This window comes from Myotis lucifugus, unplaced genomic scaffold (genome assembly GCF_000147115.1).
Source record: "Myotis lucifugus unplaced genomic scaffold, Myoluc2.0 scaffold_104, whole genome shotgun sequence".
NCBI lineage: Eukaryota > Metazoa > Chordata > Mammalia > Chiroptera > Vespertilionidae > Myotis > Myotis lucifugus.
In genome coordinates, this window is record NW_005871152.1 from 3,044,857 (window position 1) to 3,071,207 (window position 26,351).

Sequence of the window (26,351 nt, forward strand, 5' to 3'; positions counted from 1 at the left end):
GGTGGGGAACCAGACCACTTCTGATACTGTTATAAGTTAATTAATTAACAGAAAAGGAGCAAAGGAGAGGCCAGATAACATAGGCATGCCATTTGTATAGCTTTGCCAGAAAGCTGGTTTAACACTCTCCAGATCTGTTCCCCAGAGATCCTGGGGGAAGGGACTGGACAAGGAAAGAACAGATGCATGCCCAGTGAGGTCTGAATGACCAGTAAGGTCTGAATGATGTGGCAAAGGTGATTACCTGTCGGTTACACCTGGAACAGGTCATTGGCCAGAATAGGTGTGGACACTGCAAGGGCACGGAATCTAGATACAGAAGCTCTTGAACAAACGGAGTTCCCTCTTGCTCTTCTGAGACTCTTGCTGCAAGGGGTGTGCTCTCCTACTCTGTACTCGCCCACATCCAGGTGGACCCTTCACACAATGGACTAACGGACTGTGACTAGTCTGAGGCTACATCAGACCCAGCTCCACCGTGGAATGCAAACCTTGGACACTGGCTTTGCTTCCAGCTCTGCTGAAGCCCCAGCTGCACCTTTTCCAGGACTGGTTTAACAGAGATGGGACTTCTGAAACTGAGAAATATAACTTCACGCAATTAAAAATCACTCATTCGTAAGAACCAGACCACTAGCACCCAGCGTGCAAAGGTAAACCCACTGCCACTAGCGACCGAGATGAGTGGGATTTTACAAGAACATATCCCCTGGCTGGTCCTCAAGTCATAATTTTAAATTTAAAGTGATCTAAGACTAGTGGTAATCTTACAAGCCTGCCAAAATAAATGAGTCTTCTCTGAAGGAGACATCTTCACCCAAGATGTCAAATTACTCTTACAGATAAGATGACAAAGCATGCAAGGAAAGAAGACACCACAAATGAGAAACAGCAATCAGAAATGGACAATAGAAAGAGGCCAAAGGTATTCAGATATTAGACACAGAATACTATGCACGCACACAAAAATTAAAGCCAGGCTTAAAAATATCTTCAGAGAATTTAAAAACTACTAAAAGTGACATAGCATATTTAGAAAGAACCAAACAGAATTTAAACTTCCTCTTCCCTCCCTCTCCCAGCCTCCAAAAAATGAAAAACTCAATGAAGAGTTTTAAGAATAGATGAGTGAATTGGAAGACTGATCAGAAATAATTACTCAGAAAGTAGCACAGGAAAATAAAACAGAACTTTTTAACTTTATAAACTTGGTTAGAGAAGTAAAGAGTCATGGAAGAAGAGAGTGCAAAGGTCATACATTGAGAAAAAGAATAACGTTGAGGTGATATTGAAGGGATAACAGTTAAGGATTTTCTAAAAATGATGAAAGACACCAATTCACAGTTTATGAAACCCAATAAATCCTAAGGAGGATAAAGAAGAATCCCCCCTCTAGATTCATCATAATGAAACTGCAGAACACCAAGGACAGTCAGCTGGAGGGGAAACAAACTTTTTTTAAAAGAGCAATAAGCTTAACTAATTTCTTAACAATGGAAACCTGAAGACTCACTTTAAGTGATTAATTCTACCTACTGATGTCAAGAAGCTTCACATAAAACACTTAAAACCATGCTGAAAAAAGGGAGTTTGGGCTAAGGTGAAGGTTGGTCATTATAACACCTATGCCTATGTGCTGCATGCTAACCAATTTATGGTGGATTATATTTTATTAGCTCTACTTTTCTAACTCCCTCTGTTTTCTCTTTTTTTAATAGCAATAACTAACATTTCATAAATGCCTACCAAGTGCCAGGTTTTTTGTTTTTACTCAGAATAATCCAATATGGCGGAGATTATTAGTCCCAATGTACATGTAAACACACCAGGAGAGTGACTGGCCACGGTCACAAAGCTCTGACATGGTGAACTCAGCCTAGATGTTTACCATGCTGTCTTTTCTCCTTCTCCTTCTCCTTCTCTGCTTCTATCTTAAGCCTGCCAAGAACGGAACAGGACCTTTCTGGATGCCATTTCCTAAGTGGTACTAAGACAACATGCTTCTGAAGTCAAAAGACCAGGATCTCAGCTGGCTCTCCTTAAATACTGAACAATCCTTGAATCAAAATACAGCAACAGACTTGATAGAAAAGTTCCTTAAGAGTCATTTAACGGATCTGATATTTATATCCTTTCTCCAGTGTCAGTTTCCTCCAATAAATGGTGAAAACTTCCTCTGACTGAGGCACAGTTCACCTCCTTCTTAGCGGCTTTCTCCACCTCCACATTGATAGGTTATCGTGTGTAACACAAAGACTCCTCTGCTGAGAACCAGTAGCTAGGTTGCTAATCTTATCTTGCTCTGGAAGCTAGCACAGTGGTTAACTACTGGTTCTGGAGTTTAGAGATTGTGAGACTGATCCAAGCTCTAGAATTTACTAGTTGTGAGACCTTGGGAAGTTGCCTATTTTTTCAAAGCCTCAGTTATATAAAACAGGGATAATTTAAGTACCAGTGCCATAGAGCTGTTGAGAGGCACGGACTGTTTCATAAATATAAGGTATTCTTAGTAGTTTTAGTGGTTTTATCAACCTAGGGCAAATTGCTTAGCTCAATTCTCCCATTTATAAATGATGGAATAGGCAAAGTTGTTCTTGTCTTCCAGGTCCATTTTATCAAATAATGAACTTAAATATCTGAATTGTTATAGCTTTTCCCATCTATCCTCATTGGGTCAGTAGTTATTAATCTGGACTCATGGATGGATGCCATGGGTCTTTGAACCCTTTGAAATTGAGTGCAATTACATGAGTATTTATTTAACGAGAAGACATAGCTTTCATCAGATTCTTAAGACTCCATAACTCAAAATAGATTTATCATTATTTTTTTAATCCTCACCTGAGGATATTTTTTCCCATTGCTTTTCAGAGAGAGTGGAAGGGAGAAAAGGGGGAGAGGGAGAAAAGGAGAGAGGGAGGTAGGGAGAGGAGAGAGGAAGGGAGAGAGGGGGGGAGAGAGAGAGAGAGAGAGAAACATTGATGTGAGAAGACACAGCAACTGGTTGCTGCGGCTGCCTCCTGCACAAGCCCAGACAGAGGCGGGGAGTGAACCCACAACCCAGGTATGTGCCCTTGACTGGAAATCGAACTCTTGGGCCGATGCTCTAAACACTGAGACCACCAGCCAGGGCATCAAAATAGATTTAAAATCACTACCTTTGCGACTATACAAGTCAAATCTATTTGATCTTTCACGTGATAGGACTTAATTTATGTAAAGGTTTGAATTTTTCCCAGATCTGATATTCTAAGTAATTTCACCATTTTAAAAATATTATATGGTTTGTTTGTCTTCTGAATGATTATATATAGCTGATATCCCTCTTGAAATATAGTTCCAAAGATGAGCAAGGATTTTTGGCATGATGCATGCAATTCTGTGTACAGGGAGAACTTCCTTGCTTTAGAGATGTACAACTCCTGTTAATAATGCTTAAGACACCATTAGATTTGGATAGTTAGGTCAATCTGCACAACTCTTACTGACCTAAGTCTTTTTGACTCAGGTTGTGGCTAATGTCACATACCTCTCAGAACTCTTTTTTTATATCTGACCTCTTGTATATAAATGCATTTTATATTTACCGTTGCTAAATTTCATCTTGTGAGATTTAGTCCAACTCTTCATTCATCAAAAATTAATCCTACCTATAAAAGTTTTCTCCAATAAGAAGATAATATAAAAAAATACATATGGATATACTCTAAATACTAGGGAGGAAAAATTATCACCACCTATTTTGACATGTATTTTTATATATCTGACTAACAACTTCAGCTGATCTCATAAACCAAATTATTTAAAATAGTTTATTAAATTTTTATATTGTTATTTAAAATAATTTATAAAAATAGGTCCCGTTAGTCTGAGGATGATCTTTAGAACAACACAGACAGGAAATGAATTCAAAGAACCCTAACCATAATTTCCCTTAAATACAGCTCACATGACTCTATACCAGGGGTGGGCAAACTTTTTGACTCGAGGGCCACAATGGGTTCTTAAACTGGACTGGAGGGCCGGAACAAAAGCATGGATGGAGTGTTTGTGTGAACTAATATAAATTCAAAGTAAACATCATTACATAAAAGGGTACGGTCTTTTTTTTTTTTAGTTTTATTCATTTCAAACGGGCCGGATCCAGCCCGTGGGCCGTAGTTTGCCCACGGCTGCTCTATACTAACAGTAGAAACAAAAGCAGCATGAGGAAGGAAAGTAAACAATACATTAAGAAGCAGTTCCATCCTGGCCAAGTGGCTCAGTCGGTTGGAGTGTCATCCTATACATCAAAAAGGTTGTGGGTTCAATTCTCGGTCGGGGCACATACCTGGGTTTTGGGATCGATCCCCAGTCCGAGTGTGTGTGGGAGGCAGCTGATCGATGTTTCTCTCACATCAACGTTTCTCTTTCTCCCCCTTCCTCTCTCCAAACATATCAAGTGAGGATTAAAAAAAAAAAAAAAAAAGGAAGCAGTTCCTTCTCTCTTGACCAGTGTAGATATACTGACCTTTTCTGTCTTAGTGACCCTTCTATAAAAGGAAAATAATCAAATTTGTCTAAAAGTAAGGAATTATAAAAATTGCTTTTTTAAAAGTTTTTCTTTTGTTATTGTTTTTCCTCACCTGAGGATATTTTTTCCATTGATTTTTAGAGAGTGGGAGGGAGGGAGGGGAAGGGGGGAAAAAGGGAGAGTAGGGGAGAGAGAGAAACATCGATGTGAAGAGACACATCGATTGGTTGCTTCCCACACATGCCCAGACTGGAGCTAGGGATTGAACCTGCAACAGGTACGTGCCCTTGACCGGGAATCGAACCAGAGACCCTTTAGTCCACGGGTCAATGCTCCAATCACTGAGTCAAACTGGTCAGGGCTATAATAATTACTTTTTATAGCTCACCCTCTCCACAGACAATGGGGTGATGACGGCCAGGTGCGGGGACAGGCTGGATGGGGGTCAATGGGGGAAAAAAGGGGACATATGTAATACTTTCAATAATAAAAAATTACTTTTAAAAAAGGAAAAAAACAAATACAGCTCACCCTCTCCAAGAGCTCTAATCAATGGTGAAGATCTTTTAAATCAGTATAATTTATCCTGTATTCTAATAGCCTTTCTGACTCCCCAGTGATGGCAACACAAATGAATGAGATTCACTAAGGGAGTTTCCTAGGTCTTCCTCTATTGAAATTTACAAATAACTGCTAGATAATCATTTGTTGTCTATACTCACCATCCAGAATAGACATATTTCTAGATGTTGATGTAGAGGCCTTTGAACTTCTGCTTCGAGTAGAAGTCTCCAGACCAGTGCCTGCTGTGAGAATAATGAGCATCAACATACAATCACATCAGCAGCCAAGGTTTTTTTGAAACAACACCAAATTAAATCTTTATAAAGTTATGTCAAAACATAACTTCCTTCTAAAAAGCCAAAGACATATACAAGAAACATCTAGAGTTTCTTCAGTCAGTTTTCAGAAACTACATACTTCTACCACATTTGGCTAATACTCTTCCAATTAAAATTTAAGAAAAATTTCTCTAAATGTAAGGAAAATTATCAGGATTATCACTAGAAGATTAAGATTTCTCTCCCTGGATATTTTTAACTAAAGTACTATACATTTTTCCTATGAAAAAGTATGTAGTAAATATAATGTTTAAATATTCCTAGGGATGGATTTACATAATGCATCACGAGGTCACTGGATGACTATATTCTATTGTTTGGACTATTCAGTGACAATAGTAAAAACAACAGTAAACACAAGTCACATTAAACACAATGATGGCAATTAATGTTAGTAATTGCTTTAAGAAATCAAATTGTATTTGGGGTGGGGTTTTTTTCAAACAAATTTTTTGAAGACACTTGAGGGTGGGCATCTGTATCTTATGACAGTAACAAAAATAATAATTTTTCTGATCTGGAATTTTCTTCCTGCTACTATGTCATTAGCTAGCCATTTTCCTCAACAGCACATATTTGCCTCACTATTCCTTTGTACACGTAAAAGAAAATAAGACATCAAATGTACCCAAAGGTGCTGTGTGAAAAATAGTGTTCTTTTAAAAACACACACGTTATTTAAAGCAATTAAAACCCTTTGTGCATACAGCCATTAAAATTTAATTAATTAAATTGTTCATGTCAGAACTACATTAAAGTTGACTTTATGCATCATCAAAATAAATTGTTAGAAGACTGTGTAACTCACTTATACCAACAGGAATATAGTACTATATTTCCCACTCAAGGGCCGAGTCTAAATGTGTGCAAAGACTGTACTATCCTCAGTGCTAACCTCGTCCTCTCTGAGACCCTCCTCTTGACACTGAATTCTGCCCTCTTCCTCCTCTTCGGCCTCTTCCTCGGCCTCTTCCTCTGCTGGCTGATGCTGTGCTGCTATCATCGGAGTCATCAGCCATCTGTTCTGCCAAATCTACACTCATAAAGTCATCGGCACTCATAAAGGCGGAAGCAGTGTCCTCTGTCTGAGATCTGAGGGCTCTGGCCCTACTCATGGCCTGAGAGAATAACAAGGAGAAGTTACACATTAGTAGATAATGCAGCATCCTAAAAGTCATTAGTCTGGCCATTCAGATGAACATTTAATATTGAAAAACTGTCTATGCTATTATTTTTCACTAACTCTTTATAAGAGTAGAAAGCAAGAAAACCTCTTTCCCCCATCAATCAGATTCATAACCTATAACTTGTCAGATCAATTTATAATACTACCTGCAAAATGAGACCTTTTGAAAGGTTTACCAAGAAAGATAAAATTTCACAGAATCTAAACTGTCAGAACTGGGAGACATATTGCCAATGCCCCTAATTCAACACCACCATTTGTAAGAGACTGTCACCATTTGAGCTACCTTGTACAATGGGCTCAATAAATAACAAGAAAAAAAATCACAAACAATAGCTGATATTTCTGGGTGACAAAATTTTAAGATGCTTTTGCTTTCTTCTTTACTCTTAAATATTACAACTATTCTACAATATACTTTTTCTAAAATATTACATTTGCAATCAGAAAAACATGAGCAATATCTCATAAATGTATAACAAGAATTAAATAAAATATAGCAATTGAAAGCCTGGAGAAAGAATGAAAATCAAGAATATACCACAAATTTTAATTTGATAAAAAACTGTCTACAGACTGACAGCTGTCAGGGAAGGTGGGTTTCAAGGTTGGGTAAAAACGGTGAAGGGATTAAGCAACAAGGAAGGTAAGGGAAAAGAAAGAAAGGGAAGGGAACGGAAGGGAAATAAACTGTTTAGATAGACACATTTGAGACTTAACAAAATGTACCGAAATGAAAACAGATTTTCTTATTAAAAACAGAATAAAAGCAATGCTGCCTTGATCTCCTCTCTGAAGCCAAACACAATTTAACAAGGAGAACAAAAACAAAACACAATACATTTTCACTAAAAGAAAAAAATAGTTCTAACCCCGAAATACAAAATCTATGAAGAGTTGATGGATATGGAGAATATGTGACCTGGCAAAGGGAGAAGGTTGAGAAGAGTGTTAGCAGTGTAGAGCTCTCCAACATTGATATATATATATCAAGAGACCATAACAACAGTTTCTCTTGCTTGGAATGATAAATTCTGGGTCTAAAAAAGGTGGTGATAGGGGCAGAAATAGAATGTTAGGGAACCAGCTAGAACTCTAAGAAATATTAATCATGCTCTGTTAACCATGATTGTTTTATTCTGATTAAAGAAGGCGCATTCTAACCTGGCTGCAGCCGCACTCCGGACCTGGGAGCTCACCTGGAAAAGCAGCCCTTCCTCCCTCCCCATTTGGAGCTGCCAATTATCATGGAAAGATGAACAACTTTGCTGCAGAAACCAGAATCGCCAGCTCTTTGAAGACCCTAGGCTTTGCAGATCACTAAGCCCTGTGAAGACCCCAGCCCTTTGCATGTCTGTAAACTGCCCATTTGCCCTTTTGCCTACTTCCTTTTATACTTCTACCAATATAAGCAGCTGCTTATGGTGGGGTGCAGAGCAGATTTTTGTGGATGACCTGCTGCTCTCCTGTGCTGCCGGCAGTATTGGAATAAACACTCACATATGATTCAACCCTGTCTCTACTTAATTGGCTCACGTAGTGACAGGCAGCACAGACCCATTGTTTGTCCGGTTACAGTGGCTAGAGCATTTCCAAGCTCTCTGTGAGGCCATGAAATAAGGAGAGACAGAGCTAAATGAGGAGATGAGAACAAAGCAGGCAGGGTAGGAATAGGAGGAAGTGGATGTTTGGAGGGGGAAGTAATACAGCTTCATAATGATCTTAGCTGACGTGAAATAACAGTCAAATCATTACATGAAGGACTCATTATGATGTCATAACACAAAAGGAAAAAAACTTCAGAAAATACAACAAAAAATATTTTTAAATAGTAGAAAAATATTTCAAATCATCTTTCTTATCCCAGCTGAAGTACAGTCAATCCTCATTCTTGGATTCCGTATTTGCAAATTCACCTATTTGCCAAAATTTATTTGTAATCCCAAAACCACATTCCTGATACTTTCATGGTCATTCATGGACATGTGCAAAGTAGGGAAAATTCTAAGTCTGACATACAGGTACACAGATGAAGTCAAACAAAGTGACAATCAGCCCTTTTGTTTCAGCTCTTGTACTTTAAACAAGTGTCTATTGTAAACGTAAAATAATTCAAACCTGTAAAGTATTTTTGTGAGTTTATATGAGCCAAACTATCGACAACTGCCGGGAAGCAGAATATCAACGGACTGGGATAATGCTCCCGACAATGGCAGTTTTTCACCTTGTTTTATACATTACAATCAAAAGAGGAGATGTGAGTGGGTTACATGAAATCCATTGGTGATAGAATAGGAAGGCGGGAGAAAGCAAAGTGGGGAAACCTCTGGGATTGGATTAAAAATAAAATGACAGACACATACTTCTTTTACTTAAGTGGGTGCAGGATAGTTAATAGTCAACAATGAACATGGTAACAATAACAATGAAGGAATTTATGGTCTCTCTCCTGGCACCCAGGAGCATTTGGTTATGCCCCAAGGGGTCCGGAAAAAGGTAAGTTACAAGTTACCCAGACATTTCATGGGTATGTTATCTTAGATGCAAAAAGACAATAGGCTCAGTTAAGGTATAGTTTAACCTTGTCAATGAAGATACTGGCCTAGGACATAACTACCCACCATAACTGCTTTTAGTTAAAGTTTTAATTTCAGACCACCCTTGTGGTTACTTTAGGTCTTAGAGTTTGCAAGACTGCCAGGCATGTCAGGTTAGCACGTGGCCCCTTTTGTCCTGAGTTATAGGGCTCTTGGCCATGAGTTCCATGTTAACAAATCAAGAATGTATATTAAAATGGTGCCTTTAAACAGAAACACATATGAAAAGGTTATATATTATTAAGCTGATGAAAATGTTGTAACCAGTGGCTGGCAAGAACCTAATCCTGTATTTCCCCTCAAAGAAATTGCTCAGTGTTCACTAATTTAGTGTTTACAGTGACTTTCTATAACATAACTACCACAAATAATAAGATTCAGATGTACATTTAAAAAAGTAGGTTTAAAAGAAAAAAAGGGAACCTAATTACATAATTAATAAGCTAGATCTAATTGATATGTGCTGAACTATATACTCTGAAAATAACATACTTTTCAAGACCCCATAAACTGTTTTAAGTAATATATAATGGGGTGCTAAAAAAATATCAATAAAGTCTAAAGAGTAATAACCATGCAATAAAATTAGAAATTAATAATAGCAAAACAAAACCCCTAACTCCAAACTGAAAAACAAAACTAAAATTCTATAATATCTAGAAAATAATGGCAATAAAAATACTGCATATCAGAACAAATAAAAACATTAAATTATTAAATTAAAGCAAAGAAATGCAAATGGAGGAAACAAAGATCCAAGGAAAATTAAAAGAATCATGATAAAATATTATGCTCAATTCTAAGTAATTTAGAAAATAAATGACCTAAACTGAGCCAAAAAAAGACAGCTTCAATAAACTAATTATCAAAAAAACTAATTATCAAAAAAAAATTAGCAAAGAAAATTGCTAAAAGAACTACACTCCCGAAAAAACAACCAGAAAATTTCACAAGTAAATTCTACCAAATCTTCAAAGAACAGATAATTCCACTGCTATTTAAATAGTCCCAGAGTATACAGAAAGTTTCCAATTTCTTTTTATAAAGCCAGCAGAACATGTTATTAAAAACTGATAAAGGATTACATGTACAAAAAGAAAATTACAATATCTTACTTATGAATATTAAAGCAAACAAAGAGCATCAAGAAGCTTATGGAAAGACCAATACACCCATTACCAGAAGGTTCACAAAGTGGTATTGAGGATGGGTCAATAATAGGATATGTATTATAATTCACCACATTAGCAGAACATAGTAGCGGACCCCCCCCTCCCCCCATGCTTATCTCCACAGATGCCATAAAGTCATTTAGTTCATCACCCATTCTGGATTTAAACAAACAAAAAAAAAAAACAACCCTCAGGAATGGTGGATACTCTTTTACACGACAAAAACCCTAAATATGCTACATATACACACACAGTATGCACACGAGTACTCTTACAATTCAATTAGAGAAAGACCAATGCCCTAACCCTCTCCCCCGCAAAAAAATTTCTAGAAAAAGAACATGACTTGATATTACCACTTGAAAGAAGATATCAACCCTGCCTCAAATTCAGACAGAACGTAAGAAAACAGAGGCCAGATAAACTATGGACTGTGGATCAGACTAAGAATACTTTTTATATTTTTAAAGGACTGTAGGAGAACCAAGATGGCGGCATAGGTAAACACCTGTACTTGCTGCCTCCCACAACCATATCAAAATTACAACTAAAATACATGACAACTATCATCCAGAACCATGGGAAACCTGGCTGAGTGGAAGAACTACAATTAAAAGAATAAAGAAGGAAGAGCACTGAGACTGGTAGGAGGTGCGGAAGGGGCTGGCACCCGGGTGTGTGGCTTTTTAATCGGGAGAGAGATACAAGCTACCATGTGCTCTGAGCTCCAGTGCCGGGCGAGACTTTGGGGGACCCAGACACATACGGGGAGAAACTGGACTGTCTGGCATCGGGGCAGGAACGCGGCAGGGGCAGCTTTCTTCCAGACGGAGGGTGCACGCAGCAGCAGTTGGACCTCTTCGGTGCAGGACTGACTGGCAGCCATTGCTGTTTGCTCTGCCCTGGAGACTCCCTGAGACCCCACCCCATCGAATTTACAACCCTACCCAAGCTGTGCACAGCGGCTTTTGCATATGAATGGCCTATCCTTTCTCAGCCTAAAACCTGCCAAACTGCAGCTGGGTCAGAGTGCTCCAAAGCTAAGCTATCTAAAGAAGGCAAAGGCCAGCAATGCAGCAGCCTGCATTGCTTCACAGCTGGGCCTCATCTGGGCACTTCCAAACCCCATACAAAGAGGAGGAATCTGCAGATCTCTCTGTAGCTCTTGCTGCGTGACCCCAGGCACTGGCTGACTTTGCACCTCCTTGGAGATCCAAGAGCCAGTGTACCCAGTTGTCAGTGTGAAACCATACCAGATTACAACTCTTCACATCCATAAGTGACACACTCAAGGGGCAGACTCAGTGAGCACCAAAGCCCCACTAAAGCAAGTCCTGCCCCATAAGGGTGTCTCCTGTGCAACAGATCTTCCATTGTAGACACAGCTGGTCATCACAGCCAATTGGCCTGGAGGTAAACAAACACAGGGAAGCAGCCAAAATGCAGAGACAAAGAAACATGTCACAAATGAAAGAAACGGAAAAAAGCAAACTACTGGATATAGAGTTCAAAACCACAGGTTACTCAAGAATCTTCTAGAAAGCTCCGAGAAACTTAGTGAGACCTTTGAGGAACTTAGTGAAACCTTCAAGGATCTTAGTGAGAATGCCAAAAAAAAAAAAAAATGGAAAAGGACCATTCAGAAATTAACCATACACTGACTGAAATAAAGAATAATACACAGAGATTCAACAGTAGAGTAGAGAATCCCAAGAATCAAGTCAAAGATTTGAAATACAAGGAAGCAGAAAACACCCAACCAGAACAGCAAAAATAAAAAAGAATCCAAAAATATGAAGATAGTTTAAGGAGCCTCTGGAACAGCTTCAAGCATACCAACATCCAAATTATGGGGGTGCCAGAAAAAGAGAGAGAGCAAGATATTGAAAACCTACTTGAAGAAATAATGACAGAAAACTTCCCCTACTTGGTGAAAGAAATAGACTTACAAGCCCAGGAAGTGCAGAGTACCCCAAACAAAAGGAATCCAAAAAGGACCACACCAAGACACATCATAATTAAAATGCCAAGGGCAAAAGACAGAGAATCTTAAAAGCAGCAAGAGAAAAACAGTTACCTATAAGGGAGTACCCATACGATTGTCAGCTGATTTCTCAACAGAAACTATACAGGCCAGAAGGGAGTGGCAAGAAATATTCAAAATGATGAATAGCAAGAACCTACAACCAAGATTACTCTACCCAGCAAAGCTATCATTTACAACTGAAGGTCAGATAAAGAGCTTCACAGACAAGAAAAAGCTAAAGGAGTTCATCACCACCAAACCAGTATTACATGAAATACTGAAGGGTATTCTTTAAAAAGAGAAGAAGAAAAAGGTAAAAATAAACATTATGAACAACAAAGTCACAACAAATATATATCTATCAACAAGTAAATCTAAAAATCAAATGAATAAAAAATCTGATGAACAGAATAAACTGGTGAATGTAATAGAAGCAGCAGCATGGGAATGGAGTGAACTGACAATTCTCGGGGGGAAAGGGAGGTGGGGGGTGGGGGAAGAGATGGGACAAAGATCTTATATGCATGTATGCAGTACCTATGGACACGGACAGTGGGGTGGCGAAGGCCTGGGGTGGGGTGGGAACTGGATGGAGGGGAGCTATGGGGGGGAAAAAGAGGGACATCTGTAATAATCTAAACATGACACACCATGACATGCTAAAAAATTACCTAGGAAACCCTGATCAGTCTTAAAATATAGCTGAAAATCTAAACCCAAAAGTTCTTTCTTCTGAAAAACTCCCATATAAAATGTGTCATGTCCTTTCCTACCTTCCTTGAATAAAACGTTTACTCTTATTCTCTATTTCTTTCTTTTTTAAATATATCAAAATGTTTATAGAAATGTATTTCCATGTTCACAGCTGCCTGTGCCAGCATGGGAGGATTGTGATTCTTTTCTCCCCTTGATTTTGTAAGTTTTGTGACTGTAATCCTCCTATCTAATAAAAGACAAAAAGGGTAATTGACCGTACCTTCGCTACGCTTCCCATGGGCTAATCAGTGAGATATGCAAATTAACCGCCAACAAAGATGGCGGCTGGCAGCCACGCAGCTGAAGCGAGCAGGAGGTTTGCTTGCTCCAGTGATGGAGGAAGCCAAGGTTCCCCGCCTGCCGCAGCATGCTCTAAGCTCCGAAAGCAACAAACTTTCAATTATAGAAGCTAAACAAACCCCAGAACCTGCTTTCAGCAGGCCGTGGCCTCAGAGCTGCAGCAAGCAGGAGCCAGGTCTCAGCTCCAGTGATGGCAACAAAGTTTCAATTATAGAAGGTAAATAAATCCCAAAATTAAAAAAAAAGAAAAAAAGGAGAGGCTGGGAGCTTCAGTCACCAGCCAGCCTGAAAACAGCCCTCAGCCCCTCACCCAGACTGGCCAGGCACCTCAGTGGGGACCACCACCCTGAAAGGGGTGTGACCAGCTGCAAACACCCATCAGCCCCTCACCCAGGCATCCAAGTGGGACCCCCACCCTGATCCGGGACACCCTTCAGGGCAAGCTAGCCAGCCCCCACCCGTGCATCAGGCCTCTATCCTATAAAGTAAAAGGGTAATATGCAAACTGACCCTAATAGCAGAAAGACTGGGAATGACTGGTCACTATGACACACACTGACCACCAGGGGGCAGACACTCAATGCAGGAGCTGCCCTCTGGTGGTCAGTGTGCTCCCACATTGGGGAGCTCTGCTCAGCCACAAGCCAGGCTGATGGCTGCCAGTACAGCAGTGGTGGTGGGAGCCTCTCCCGCCTCCTTAGCAGCGCTAAGGATGTCTGACTGCAGCTTAGGTCTGCTCCCCGCTGGCAAGTGGACATCCCCCGAGGGCTGCCGGGCTGCCAGAGAGATGTCTGATTGCCAGCTTAGGCCCAATCCCCCGGGGAGCAGGCCTAAGCCAGCAGGTGGTCATCCCCCGAGGGGTCCCAGACTGCGAGAGGGCACAGGCCGGGCTGAGGGACTCCCCCCCCCCCCCCGAGTGCACAAATTTTTGTGCACCGGGCCTCTAGTATATTTATAATGAAAAAACTACAGGTGTTTAGTTTAATTTTTAAAAATATAATTATATGGAAAAGAAAAATTAATAGCAAACTATGGCATAGTTCTTGAGGTCTGCAAATAGAAGCTCCTGCCCTGGCCAGGTGGTATGGTTGGCTGGAGCATCATCCTCTACACCAGTGGTCCTCAACCTTCCTAATGCCGCGATCCTTTAATACAGTTCCTCATGTTGCGGTGACCCCCACCCATAAAATTATTTTTGTTGGTACTTCATAACTGTAATTTTGCTACTGTTATGAATTGTAATGTAAATATCTGATATACTATATGTGTTTTCCGATGGTCTTAGGTGACCCCTGTGAAAGGGTCGTTCGACCCCCAAAGGGGTCGTGACCCACAGGTAGAGAACCGCTGCTCTACACCAAAAAGTTTCAAGTTCAATTCCCATTCAGGGCACATACCCATGTTGCAGGTTTAATCCCTGGTCGGGGCACATGCAGGAAGCAACCAATCGATGTTTCTCTCTCTCTCTCTCTCTCAAATCAAAAAAATATATCCTCAAGGGAGGATTAAAAGAAAAGAGCTCTTTTGTAAGGTCTGATTAATAAAATCTGCAGGGAAGGGGATTAGCTGGCTACCAGAGGTACAAATACTTCTGCAGGACTGAATTGATGGATCTTTCTGAATGTGTTATTTGTTCCCTCTAATTCTTTAAAAGATTAATGAAAAACTGATTCTCTACAAAGGATCCATTGTAACAAAATATGTCTGCAATCTTTTCAATTGAAGGATTTAACCAAGTTTAAGTCAAATAATCTAAGAACCAGAACTCATTTCTACTTCATGGGCACTCTGTAAAATGAGTACAAATACAATAGGGTGGTAGGGGATCCTTAATCTATAGCCTCTTCCATTTAGCTCCAAAACTCAGTGCAGGAGTTGCATCTGTGCTTATTATGAACAGTGATTTTTGATGTGCTGCACAATAGGGTTAGTAGTTTTAACTTTTTAGCCAGTCATTGGCCATGCATTATATTAACGTTATTATAATATAAAATTCTTATAAGACATAGTACTGTAGTCTAGATTTGGGGGTAGAAATTGTCAGGTTCAAATTCCAGCCCTACCATGTGTCCTTCAGTTGGGTCTTAGTCTTCTCATCTGTAAAATGGAAACTGGGAGTGTAAGTAATGCACATAGCAAAAAGTCAATAAATACATCTTCCCTTTTTCCCTTGAAAAAAAAAAAGCCAAGTAGGTCATCAGTTCTGTTTTTTTTCCAATTTTATTTAGGAGAATGAGTTTGCCATTGGGAATGCTGAGTGTGAAATGTAGTGGATGGCAGTAGTTTTTCATTTTGTAATCTATTACTGAAGGCCAGTAATGAAAGGCACGGTGTGAGAAAAAGACTGTAATCAATACTGGCCCTTACTGCTAGTAATGTTAGTTTATGTTGCAAAACTTACTTACATATAGCTACTGTAAGAAATACAAGGGAACAATATCTGTGACACTTACAACTAGACATTTAGATTACCCTAGCATATTCTTTGTAGAGAAAGGTTATTAGCTGACTTACTATCCTGTTCACATTTCCACAAATTCTAATGAACTGGTTCACAATTTGGGAGCGTAGGAGTCAGAGAACATCAAACTTTATAGTAAGACAGAAGGGGAAAAAAACCACAATACCAGAAATGTCACTTTTCTATTCTTTAAAATTTTAGGTAAGTGACATTCTTGGATCAATCTAAAATCCTAAATAGCAAGTGTGGAATATTAGAAATGAAGTGAGTGAAGGAAATTAGATAGGGCTTGGAAGATATTTTTAAAAGAAAAAAAAAAAAGGCTTCAAGTCTGTCTCATGGCCCACAGAAATAGTACAGAATTATTTAAGAACGATTATTCCCATGTCAGAGTCTAAAACTGCTTGCCTGTGGTATTACCTGATAGTCACTAATATATCAGCTACTAAAACATGGGTTCCTTTGGAAGAGTTCAGGGGAAAAAGGTAAATTGAGTCCCATCTCCGTAAGCGTTCTTTTCCTTCTTAGTGTCTCAGGTATTGATTTTTACTGAAGGAAAGTGCTTAAAATAAGGCAAAATGTATTATTTAAAAGAAAGGAAGGACTCCTATTCATTCCATTATTGTAGCAGAGGAAACAGTGGAACTTATAAAAGTTAGAGGATATGTCTAGTGCTTCAATTCTTTCTGATTCATCACCTGTCAGCTATAGCTCTGAAATATTTAGGAAACCAAAATAGAGTTGTATTAACTCCATGAGGATGAAACTTCAGGTCATAAGATTTAATATTTTCTTTCTACATATGTCTGTCCCACCTACTAAATTGCGCATCTCTGGTGGACACAAACAACACCTTTTTCATATTTGTATTCCCAATATAGAGCAGAATGGCTACCCATTACAGGTCCTATACAAAATGCTGAATTAAAGCAATTAAAAGCAAAATCCCAACAGTAAGTAATTTATAAAATAACTTTAAATACTACATAGCAATCATAAAACACTAAGGACAATAAGAAGATATATTTCAATCATGAATTCACCAAGTACCAGATAAAGGCCCAAAACTGAAGCAAATGGTTGCTAACCTCAAGCTCCTAAATTTCAACAAGACTAAGAAGACAGCAATGATGGTGATGAAGCTCATTTCAACATTTTAAAGAGGCCAGTGGGCACTGTACATTTACCTATGATAACACTGCTAACCAAAACACTAAGCTTCTTAGTGTTTTGCCCAAACACTAAGCTACAGACATTCAGGAGCCCAAAATAAGATCAGCTTAGTAGGGTAAGGTTTCATCTTACTGATAAAATGCTCTGATAACAATTAGGTATTATTTTGATTAAGGGCTCTTGTTGTATATGCAAGCCCTGCCTCCATAGCATACAATTAAATAAACTTTAGACAAGAGCCAAAGGGAAAAAAGGAATATCAACAAGCAGAATATTTGTAGGTTGACCTGGAATAAGCCAAAGGCACCTGTCCTCAGCCACCCCTGCTCAGTCCTATCCACCAAATAGAGGTCCCGTGGACTAATTACTCGAAATACACCTACTCGTTATTCTAATTTAACAAACTGACATGTAAGCATAGGAATTCAGAGCAGAAAACTTACCTCTCGAACTTCATCATCTTCTTCATTAGTATTTTTTTGTCTGCTTTCTCTGAAACGACGTACCTGGGTTATAACAGAGTCAATAACAAACATATTGCTTATTCCTGTTATGTGAATTGTAAAATATGGGCTACAAGTGGTTAACAACAGATGCTTTCCATTACAACACAACTTGGAAATTTAAGTATTGTTTTATCTCACAAAAGATTGATTAGAGAAATCATATTTTCCCAGTGACTTACATTAAAATTTCAGAAATGTACTCCAAAAAATATTATTGGCCCTAATCAAAATTTTATTACCTGCTGCCAAAATGTTCCATGTCTCTGAAAAAAGTCTGTCATGCAGAGGAAAAAATTATAATATCCTACTGGTGTTATACTTCAGCAAGATAGTTAAAAATCTCACTTTTAAGAGGTTTGAATTATTTATTACATTGCTCAAACCATTCTTGAACATCTAGCTACAGACATTCAGGAGCCTTTCTGAAATGGTAACTGAAGTAGTGGGCCCCTGAAGATCCATTTGATCCACAGTCAACTACTGAATGTTTGCTGACCATGGTCCTAGTACTATGAAGGATACTAGAGATTCCTTTTACATTGGTTCAAAAGGGTCTCATAATAGTTATGTAGTTAGAGAGAAGCTCCACTCATTTAATAATGTACTCAGCTCGTATTTACTAAGCACCTACTATGCACAAGTGCATAGAAGAAAATGAGACTATAACAGTGAACAAAATAGTAAAAAATTCTGTCCTCATGAAGCTTATAATCTGGTGGTGTGTGTGTGTGTGTGTGTGTGTGCATGTGTGTGTGATGAAGCGTAGTCAATAAACAAAGTAAGAAGTTATACTGTATTTTAGAAGGCATGTAGAATCCACTTAATTTAAAGCTAGACTGGGAGAGCTCTACTTTTATCTCTGAGGAGCCTCTGGCAATTCTAAGACCATTTTTTTTTCAATCTAAATAACCAGTTAGATGCCATTACTTGATTCTGTGACCAGAAGGGCATAAAACACCCCTTCGGAAATTCTACACAAATTTTGGTTTTCAATCCAGGACACATTATATGCAAATAGGATCCTTAATGAGTCCCTATACTCTTTTTCTTCCTGTACTATATATATCCTTTGCCTTAAAAAAAAAAAAGTTCTTATTGATTTTTAGAGAGAGAGGAGGGGAAAGGGATAAAGAGATAGAAACACCGATGAGAGAGAAACTTCATCTATCAGCTGCCTCCTGTATGCCCCCTACTGAGGATCAAGCCTGAACCCGGGCATGTGTCCTGACCAGGAATCAAACTGGTGACCTATTGGTTCCTAGGTGCTCAACCACCAGCCACACCAGCCGGGCTACCCTTTGCCTTTAAATAAAAACCTTGAGTATGCTCAGTGGAGTCCTGTGAGTCTTCTAAATATCTGAACCTGTGAAATCTCTGCAAAAGGTGGTAAGTGCTCAGAGAAAAATAAAAATAAAGAGGGACTGGGGTAAAATCTGAATAGGATGATCATGAAAGGTCTCACCAGGAAGGTAATGTATGAGCAACGATTTTAAAAGGCAGGGAATGAATCTTGCAAATAACTGGAGAAAATCACTCCATTCAAAAGACTATGTTCAAAGACACTGGAGCAGAAGCATGACTGGTATGTTTAAGAAATAGCAAGAAGGTTGTTGTGGCTGGAACAGATATGAAGATAAAGAAGTAACAGAACGCCAGACTGAATAAGGTCTTTTACAAGCAACTGGGAGAACTTTTTTAAAGGCAGAAATGACTTCATCTGAAATATGTTAGGATCACCCACAGCTGAATTAAGGACAGAACAGGGGGTGGAGACAGGGCAAGAGTAGAAATTAAGGAGACCAGTTTGGAGGCTACTGGAATAATCTAGCTGAGAAATGGCAATGCCTTGGCCCATTGAATGTAGGTAGTCGTCACATCTGTATATATTCTCAAGGTAGAGCCAAAAGGATTTACAGACAGGAGACAGGTACAGAACCACTGATCTTTTTATCTCCATAGTTTAGCCTTGTCCAGAATGTTATATAGTTGATATCATACATTTTGTTTTTTCAGATTGGCTTCTTTCACTTAGTAGTATGCATTTAATAAATAATTGCATTTAATATTAATGCATTTAACTAATAATATGCAATTAATATTAAGTAGTACATATTTTCATGGCTTGATAGCTCACTTCTTTTTAGTGCTGAGTAATATTCCACTGTCTGGACATTTCAGTTTACTTATTCATTCACCTACTGAAGGACACATTGGTTGTTTCCACATTTTGGCAATTGTGAATAAAGTTGCTATAAACATCATGTGCAGGTTTTGTTTAAACATTAAGTTTTCAACTCCTTTGGGCAAATACCGAGGAGCATCATTGCTGGATCGCATGAGCACAGCATGTCTACTTTTTTAAAATATATTTTTTTTTATTGATTTCAGAGAGGAAGGGAGAGGGAAAGAGAGAAACATCGATGAGAAAATCATTGATTGGCTGCTTCCTGCATGTCCCCTATTGGGGATCGAGCCCTGCCCGGGAATCTAACTGTGACCTCCTGGTTCATAGGTCGACGCTCAACCACTGAGCACACCAGCCAGGCAAGTATGTTTACTTTTATAAAAAACTATCAAACTGTCTTCCACAGTGGCTGTACCATTTTGCATTCCCACCAGCAATGAATGAGAGCTCCTATTGCTTCATATCACCACCAACATTTGAGTTGTCAAGAATTCTGGATTTGACCATTCTAATAAGTATATAGTGGTATATCTCATTGTTATTTTAATTTGCATTTCCTTAATGACATGATGTGGAGCATCTTTCATATGCTTATTTGTCATCTGAATGTCTTCTTTGATGAGGTATCTATTAAGGTCTTTGGCCCATTTTTTCATTGGACTGTTTGTTTCCTTAAAATTTTAAGCATTTTTGTATATTTTGGACAATAGTCTTTCATAGATGGACTTTCAAAACTAAGATGTGTCTTTCAAAACTATTTTTTATTAGTCTGTAGCCTGTCTTCTCGTTCTCATTACACTGTCTTTTCAGAGCAGGTTTTTAATTTTAATGAAGTCCAGCTTATCAATTATTTCTTTCATAGATCATGATTTTGATGTTGTATCTAAAAAGTCATCACCATACACAAGGTCATCTAGGTTTTCTCCTATGTTATTTCCTAGAAGCTTTATAACTTAACACATTTAGATGGGATGGTCATGTTTTATTTCTGGTACTTAACTGAGAAATTTGCCCATGCTAAAAATTTATGAACCCAACACATACAGAGTCACAGAGTGAGTGGTTTTAGAATGTGGATTATCTGTCCTGAGAAAGCACTTGGCAATGAATATTACTAGCTGTTCCTTGACAACATAAGGCTTTAAGAGATTCATGAGAGAAAGAAGTTTGAACAGTTGCCTGGGAATCTAACTGTGACCTAACTGTCAACTAACTAAAAGCATTAAAATTCAAGTCAAATGAAATGAGCTCTAAAAATAATGTTTTGCTCTGCTTAGAGGGAATTGGAAACTACTGAAATGATTCCCTAAAATCCCACTACCCAAACATAAACACTGGTAATGTAGAAATTATTTTTGTCCTTTTTTTTCATATACAAACACTCACATATAAAATAAAAATAATTGAGGTCATGTTGTGTATAATTTCACATGTTTGAAATTATGTTCTAACAGTGGAAGCATGTTCTTCAAAAGTGTGATTTTTAATGGCTGCATAGTATCCTATAGTGTGTGCATGTGTCAACATTTAATAATACATTTCCAATTTTTCCCACTACAGATAACACTAGGATGAGTTACTCCATATACCGATCTCTACCTCACTATTAGAAAAATTCCCCAGAGCTGAGTGAAAGGGTCAAACACTATTAAACTGTGCCTCAGGGCAACTGTTCAAACTTCATTCTCTCAGCAGCAGCATACTAAATATTTTTCTCAAGTTGTTGCTGCTTTGACCAATAAAAAAGTCAACCCTTGGACAATGCGGTTTGAACTGTGCATGTCCACTTATATTAGGATTTTTTTCAATAAATATAGTAGACCCACCATATCCCCAGGTTTCACATCTGTGGATTCAACCAATAACAGAGGACCTACTGGATGCAATGTTCTATACCAGCCGTGGGCAAACTACGGCCCGCGGGCTGGATCCGGCCCATTTGAAATGAATAAAACTAAAAAAAAAAAAAAAAAGACCGTACCCTTTTATGTAATGATGTTTACTTTGAATTTACATTAGTTCACACAAACACTCCATCCATGCTTTTGTTCCGGCCGTCCGGTCCAGTTTAAGAACCCATTGTGGCCCTCGAGTCAAAAAGTTTGCCCACCCCTGTTCTATACCATCTTACATAAAAAATTTGACCATCTGCATATTTTGGTATTGGGGGTGATGGTTCTGGGACCAATCCCCCACAGATACCCAGGGACAACTGTAGTTAAGTTTCTGGGCCAAAAGTTATACATGGAATTTTGACCCCCAGGGGGTCAGCACTAACCCCCATGTTGTTCAAGGGTCAACTGCATATTTAATTTGAGTTTGATTATCCTAGATAAACACCATTTTATTTTGTGAACCATCTATTCATATCCTTTGTTCATTATTGTACTGAAATGTTTAATATGTTTCTTAAGGTTTATTAGAACACTTTACTATAACAATATTAACCCTTTTCTGCCCACATACAAATATTTTCTCCATGTCCATACATTCTAATTGGTTTTTTTTTACAATTTGACATGCAAACATTTAAAATTATTATGTAGCCAAATCTAATGTGTTTTTCCTGTGATTCTTTCACTGTATTTATGCTTAGAATGCATTTTCTTTACTAAAGTCATTGAATTGTATACTTTTATGAGTGAATTTTAGATATTAATTACACCTCAATAAAGCTGTTTAAAAATATTTTTAAAAATAAGGATGCATTTTCTACATGAAATACAAAATCTCAAACTACTAAAAAATTGAAATGAGCAGAAATTTGCATCCTACAAAGTTCAATTTAAAGCATTTCATGATCTTCAAGAGAAGATACAATCTATGGGGAACAAAACTAACATTTATTAGGTGTCAATCATATTTAACACTGTTCTGCACACTTTATTAGACATTTTCTGATTTAAATCTCATTTTATGATCTCAATTTGATAGATAAGAAAACTAAACAAGTAGCATGACACCTACAGCATCATTCCCTTTTTTTTTTTTTTTTCAGGATTGCTTTGGCTATTTTGGGTCTTTTGTGGTTCCATATAAATCTGATGGTTTCTTGTATTTCTTTAAAAAATGACATTGGAATTTTGATGGGGATTGCATTAAATCTGTATATTGCTTTGGGTAAAATGGCCATTTTAACTGTGTTGATTCTTCCAATTCATGAACATGGGATATTTTTCCATTTCGTTGTGTCTTTTTCAATCTCTTTTAATGTTTTGTAATTTTCAGTATATAGGTCTTTCACATTGTTAAGTTTATTCTTAGGTATTTTATTATTTTGGTTGCGGTTGCAAAAGGAATTGTTTTATCCATTTCTTTTTCTGAAGTTTTGTTGTTGATATACAGAAAGTCAATGGATTTTTGCACATTGATTTTGTATCCTACAACTTGACTGTACTTGTTTATTCTTTCCAGTCGTTTTTTTGGTAGTCTTTAGGGTTTTCTATAGAGAGCATCATGTCATCCACAAAAAGTGACAGTTTGACTTCTTCCTTCCCTATTTGGATGCTTTTTATTTCTTTCTCTTACTTTATTGCTCTGGCTAGAACTTCCAGTACTATGGAAGTACTTCCAGTACTATATATGTTGAACAAGAGTGGTGAGAGTGGACATCCTTGTCTTGTTCCTGATCTTAGGGTAAAAGCTTTCAGTTTTTCACCATTGAGCATGATATTGGCTGAGGGTTTATCACATACTGGCCTTTATTATGTTAAGACACTTTCCTTCTATTCCTCTTTTATTGAGCATTTTAATAATGGATGTTGCATCTTATCAAATGCTTTTTCTGGTTCTATTTTCAAGATCATATTATTTTTATCCTTTCTTTTGTTAATGTGTTGTATTACGCTGATTGATTTGCAAATGTTAAACCATCCTTGTGCCCTGGAATGAATCCCACTTGATCGGGATGTATTATTTTTTGGATGTGCTGTTGTATTCGATTAGCTAGTATTTTGTTTAGGATTTTTGCGTCTGTATTCATCAGGGATATTGGTCTGTAGTTTTCCTTTTTTGTGTTATCTTTGCCAGGTTTTGGTATCAGAGTTATATTGACCTCGTAGAATGTGTTAGGATGTGACTTCAAAATATACTACAGAGCTACGATAATCAAAACAGCATGGTATTGGTAGAGAAACAGATACACAGATCAATGGAACAGAATAGAGAGCCCAGCTACAAAATCACATGTATATAGACAGATAATTTTTCGACAAAGGAACCAGAAATGCACTCTGGGGTAAAGATAGTCTTTTCAATAAATGGTACTGGGAAAACTGGAAAGCCACATGCAAACGAATGCAACTGGATTGCAGTTTGTCCCCATGTACAAAAATAAATTCAAAATAGATCAAAGGCTTAAACATAAGACCCGAAACTATAACTCACATAGAAAAAAATATAGGTACCAAACTTATGGACCTGGGTGATAGAGACATTTTATGGACCTAACCCCAAAGGCAAGGGAGGTAAAGGCAAAAATACATGAATGAGACTATATCAAATTTAAGAGCTTCTCCACAGCAAAACAAAAACAAAAATGGACAACAAAACAAACAGGCAGCCAACCAGATGGGAGATGATATTTGCAAACAGTAGCTCTGAAAAAGGTTTAATTTCCAAAATATATAAAGAACTTGTAAAACTCAACACCAAACTAAACAATCCAATCAAAAAGTGGGCAGAGACGCCCTAGCTGGTTTTGTTCAATGGATAGGGCATCGGCCTGCAGACTGAAGGGTCCCAGGTTCGATTCCGGCCAAGGGCACATGCCTGGGTTGTGGGCTCGATCCCTAGTAGGGGGCGTGCAGGAGGCAACCAATCAATGATTCTCTCTCATCAATGATGTTTCTATCTCTCTCTCTCCCTCTCCCTTCCTCTCTAAAATCAATAAAATATATATATTTTTTAAAAAGTGGGCAGAGGACCTGAAAATACACCTCTTCCAAGAAGACATACAAATAGCCAACTGATATATGAAAAGATGTTCAACCTCACTGGCAATTAGGGAAATGCAAATTAAAACTACAATGAGATACCACCTTATACAGTTAGAGTGGTCATTATCAACAAGACAAGCAACAACAACTGTTGGAGAGGTTGTGGAAAAAAGGGAACCCTCATTCACTGCTGGTGGGAATGTAGACTGGTACAACCACTATGGAAAGCAGTTTGGCGATTCCTCAAAAAATTAAAAATAGAGCTACCGTATGGCCCAACAACCCCACTCCTGGTTATATACCCGAAAAACTTGAAATCATTTATACACAAAGATATGTGCACCCTATGTTCACTGTAGCGTTATTCACAGTGGCCAAGACTTGGAAACAGCCAAAGTGCCCTGTGATAGAGGACTGGATAAAGAAGATGTGGTATATATAAACACTGGAGTACTACATGGCCATAAGAAAGGATGAAATAGCGTCATTTACAACAACATGGATGGACCTTGTGAACATTATGTGAAGTGAAATAAGCCAGACAGAAAAAGCTAAGAACTATATTATTTCACTCATATGTAGAATATAAAACTGAAATTTATGAACACAAACAGTAGTGTGGTGGTTGCCAGAGGGAGGGGGTTGGGGGGAGAGAGGTGTCCTAAAATGAGGTGACAGGAGAAGATCTGACTTTGGGTGGTGGATACATGGTCCTATATACAGATTTTGTATATAAGTAATCCACAAATGAAACCTATATGCCCATGATGACTAATGTCACCCCAATAAAATTTAATTTAAAAAAAAAAGAAAAAGAAAGAACACTAAACAAATCAGAGTAAATAATGACCAGTTTACTAGAATGAAACTCAGAGCTACTCTTAAGGAGAGACTATCTAAATAGACTTATCCCCCCCCACCCCCCCACCCCCAAAATTAGTTACTCACCTCTTCATCAATTTTATCTTCTAGGGCATCAATATGACGTTCTTTAAGAAATCGCTGTGTTTTTTCTAACTGGTATTTCACTAACTCCTCTATGGCGTCTTTCTCTTCCTTGTCCACAAATTCTTGTACTGCTTCACCCATCCCCCTTTCTGTTAGAAGTGAGAGCTGCACATTCTGTAAGAGAGATATAAATCACTGGATGCAGAAAATAGTATCCATCCCTTACAAAATAATTCTAAACGAGAAAGGAAGATGAAAGAGTAATGTTTCCAGAGAAAAAAAGACAAGTTATCTAGTTATTGAAGGGAAAACAAAACAATGGACAGTAATTAAGCCAACTGATAAATACTAGGAGTCAGAAAAAGTAAAGTGAAAACAAGGCTGGTGAACATGCAGAGGCCGGAATGGCTGGAATACAGAGACCAGAAGTGGCAGCTAATGATAAAAAGATGATGTTAACCAGTGTGTTAACCCTAAAGATGTCCACACCTAATCTCTGGGACCTGTGAATATGTAACATGGCAAAGGAGAACTAAGATTACAGATGGAACTAAGGCTGCTAAATCAGTTTATCAGAGAGTATCGAGGTAAGCCCAGTGTTATTATGAATATCCTTAAAAGTGGAAGAGGGAGTCAGAGAGAGATGTAACTGGGAGAAAATGGCCAGAGAGATACAACATTGCTGGCTG

General features: G+C 38.2%; 1 protein-coding gene across 3 annotated transcripts in view; it reads right to left on the reverse strand.

Annotated features, from left to right (window-relative positions):
- Positions 1 to 26,351, reverse strand: part of MRE11 (MRE11 homolog, double strand break repair nuclease) — a 75,335-nt gene that overhangs the window by 12,726 nt on the left and 36,258 nt on the right. For all 3 annotated transcript variants that reach the window (XM_006092771.3, XM_023757278.1, XM_023757279.1), the window contains 4 exons: positions 25,663 to 25,836; positions 17,530 to 17,592; positions 6,311 to 6,533; positions 5,236 to 5,319 (listed from right to left, as the gene is read on the reverse strand). In XM_006092771.3, coding sequence (XP_006092833.1) covers positions 5,236 to 5,319; positions 6,311 to 6,533; positions 17,530 to 17,592; positions 25,663 to 25,836 — 544 coding nt within the window. The remainder of the gene's footprint in view (positions 1 to 5,235; positions 5,320 to 6,310; positions 6,534 to 17,529; positions 17,593 to 25,662; positions 25,837 to 26,351) is intronic.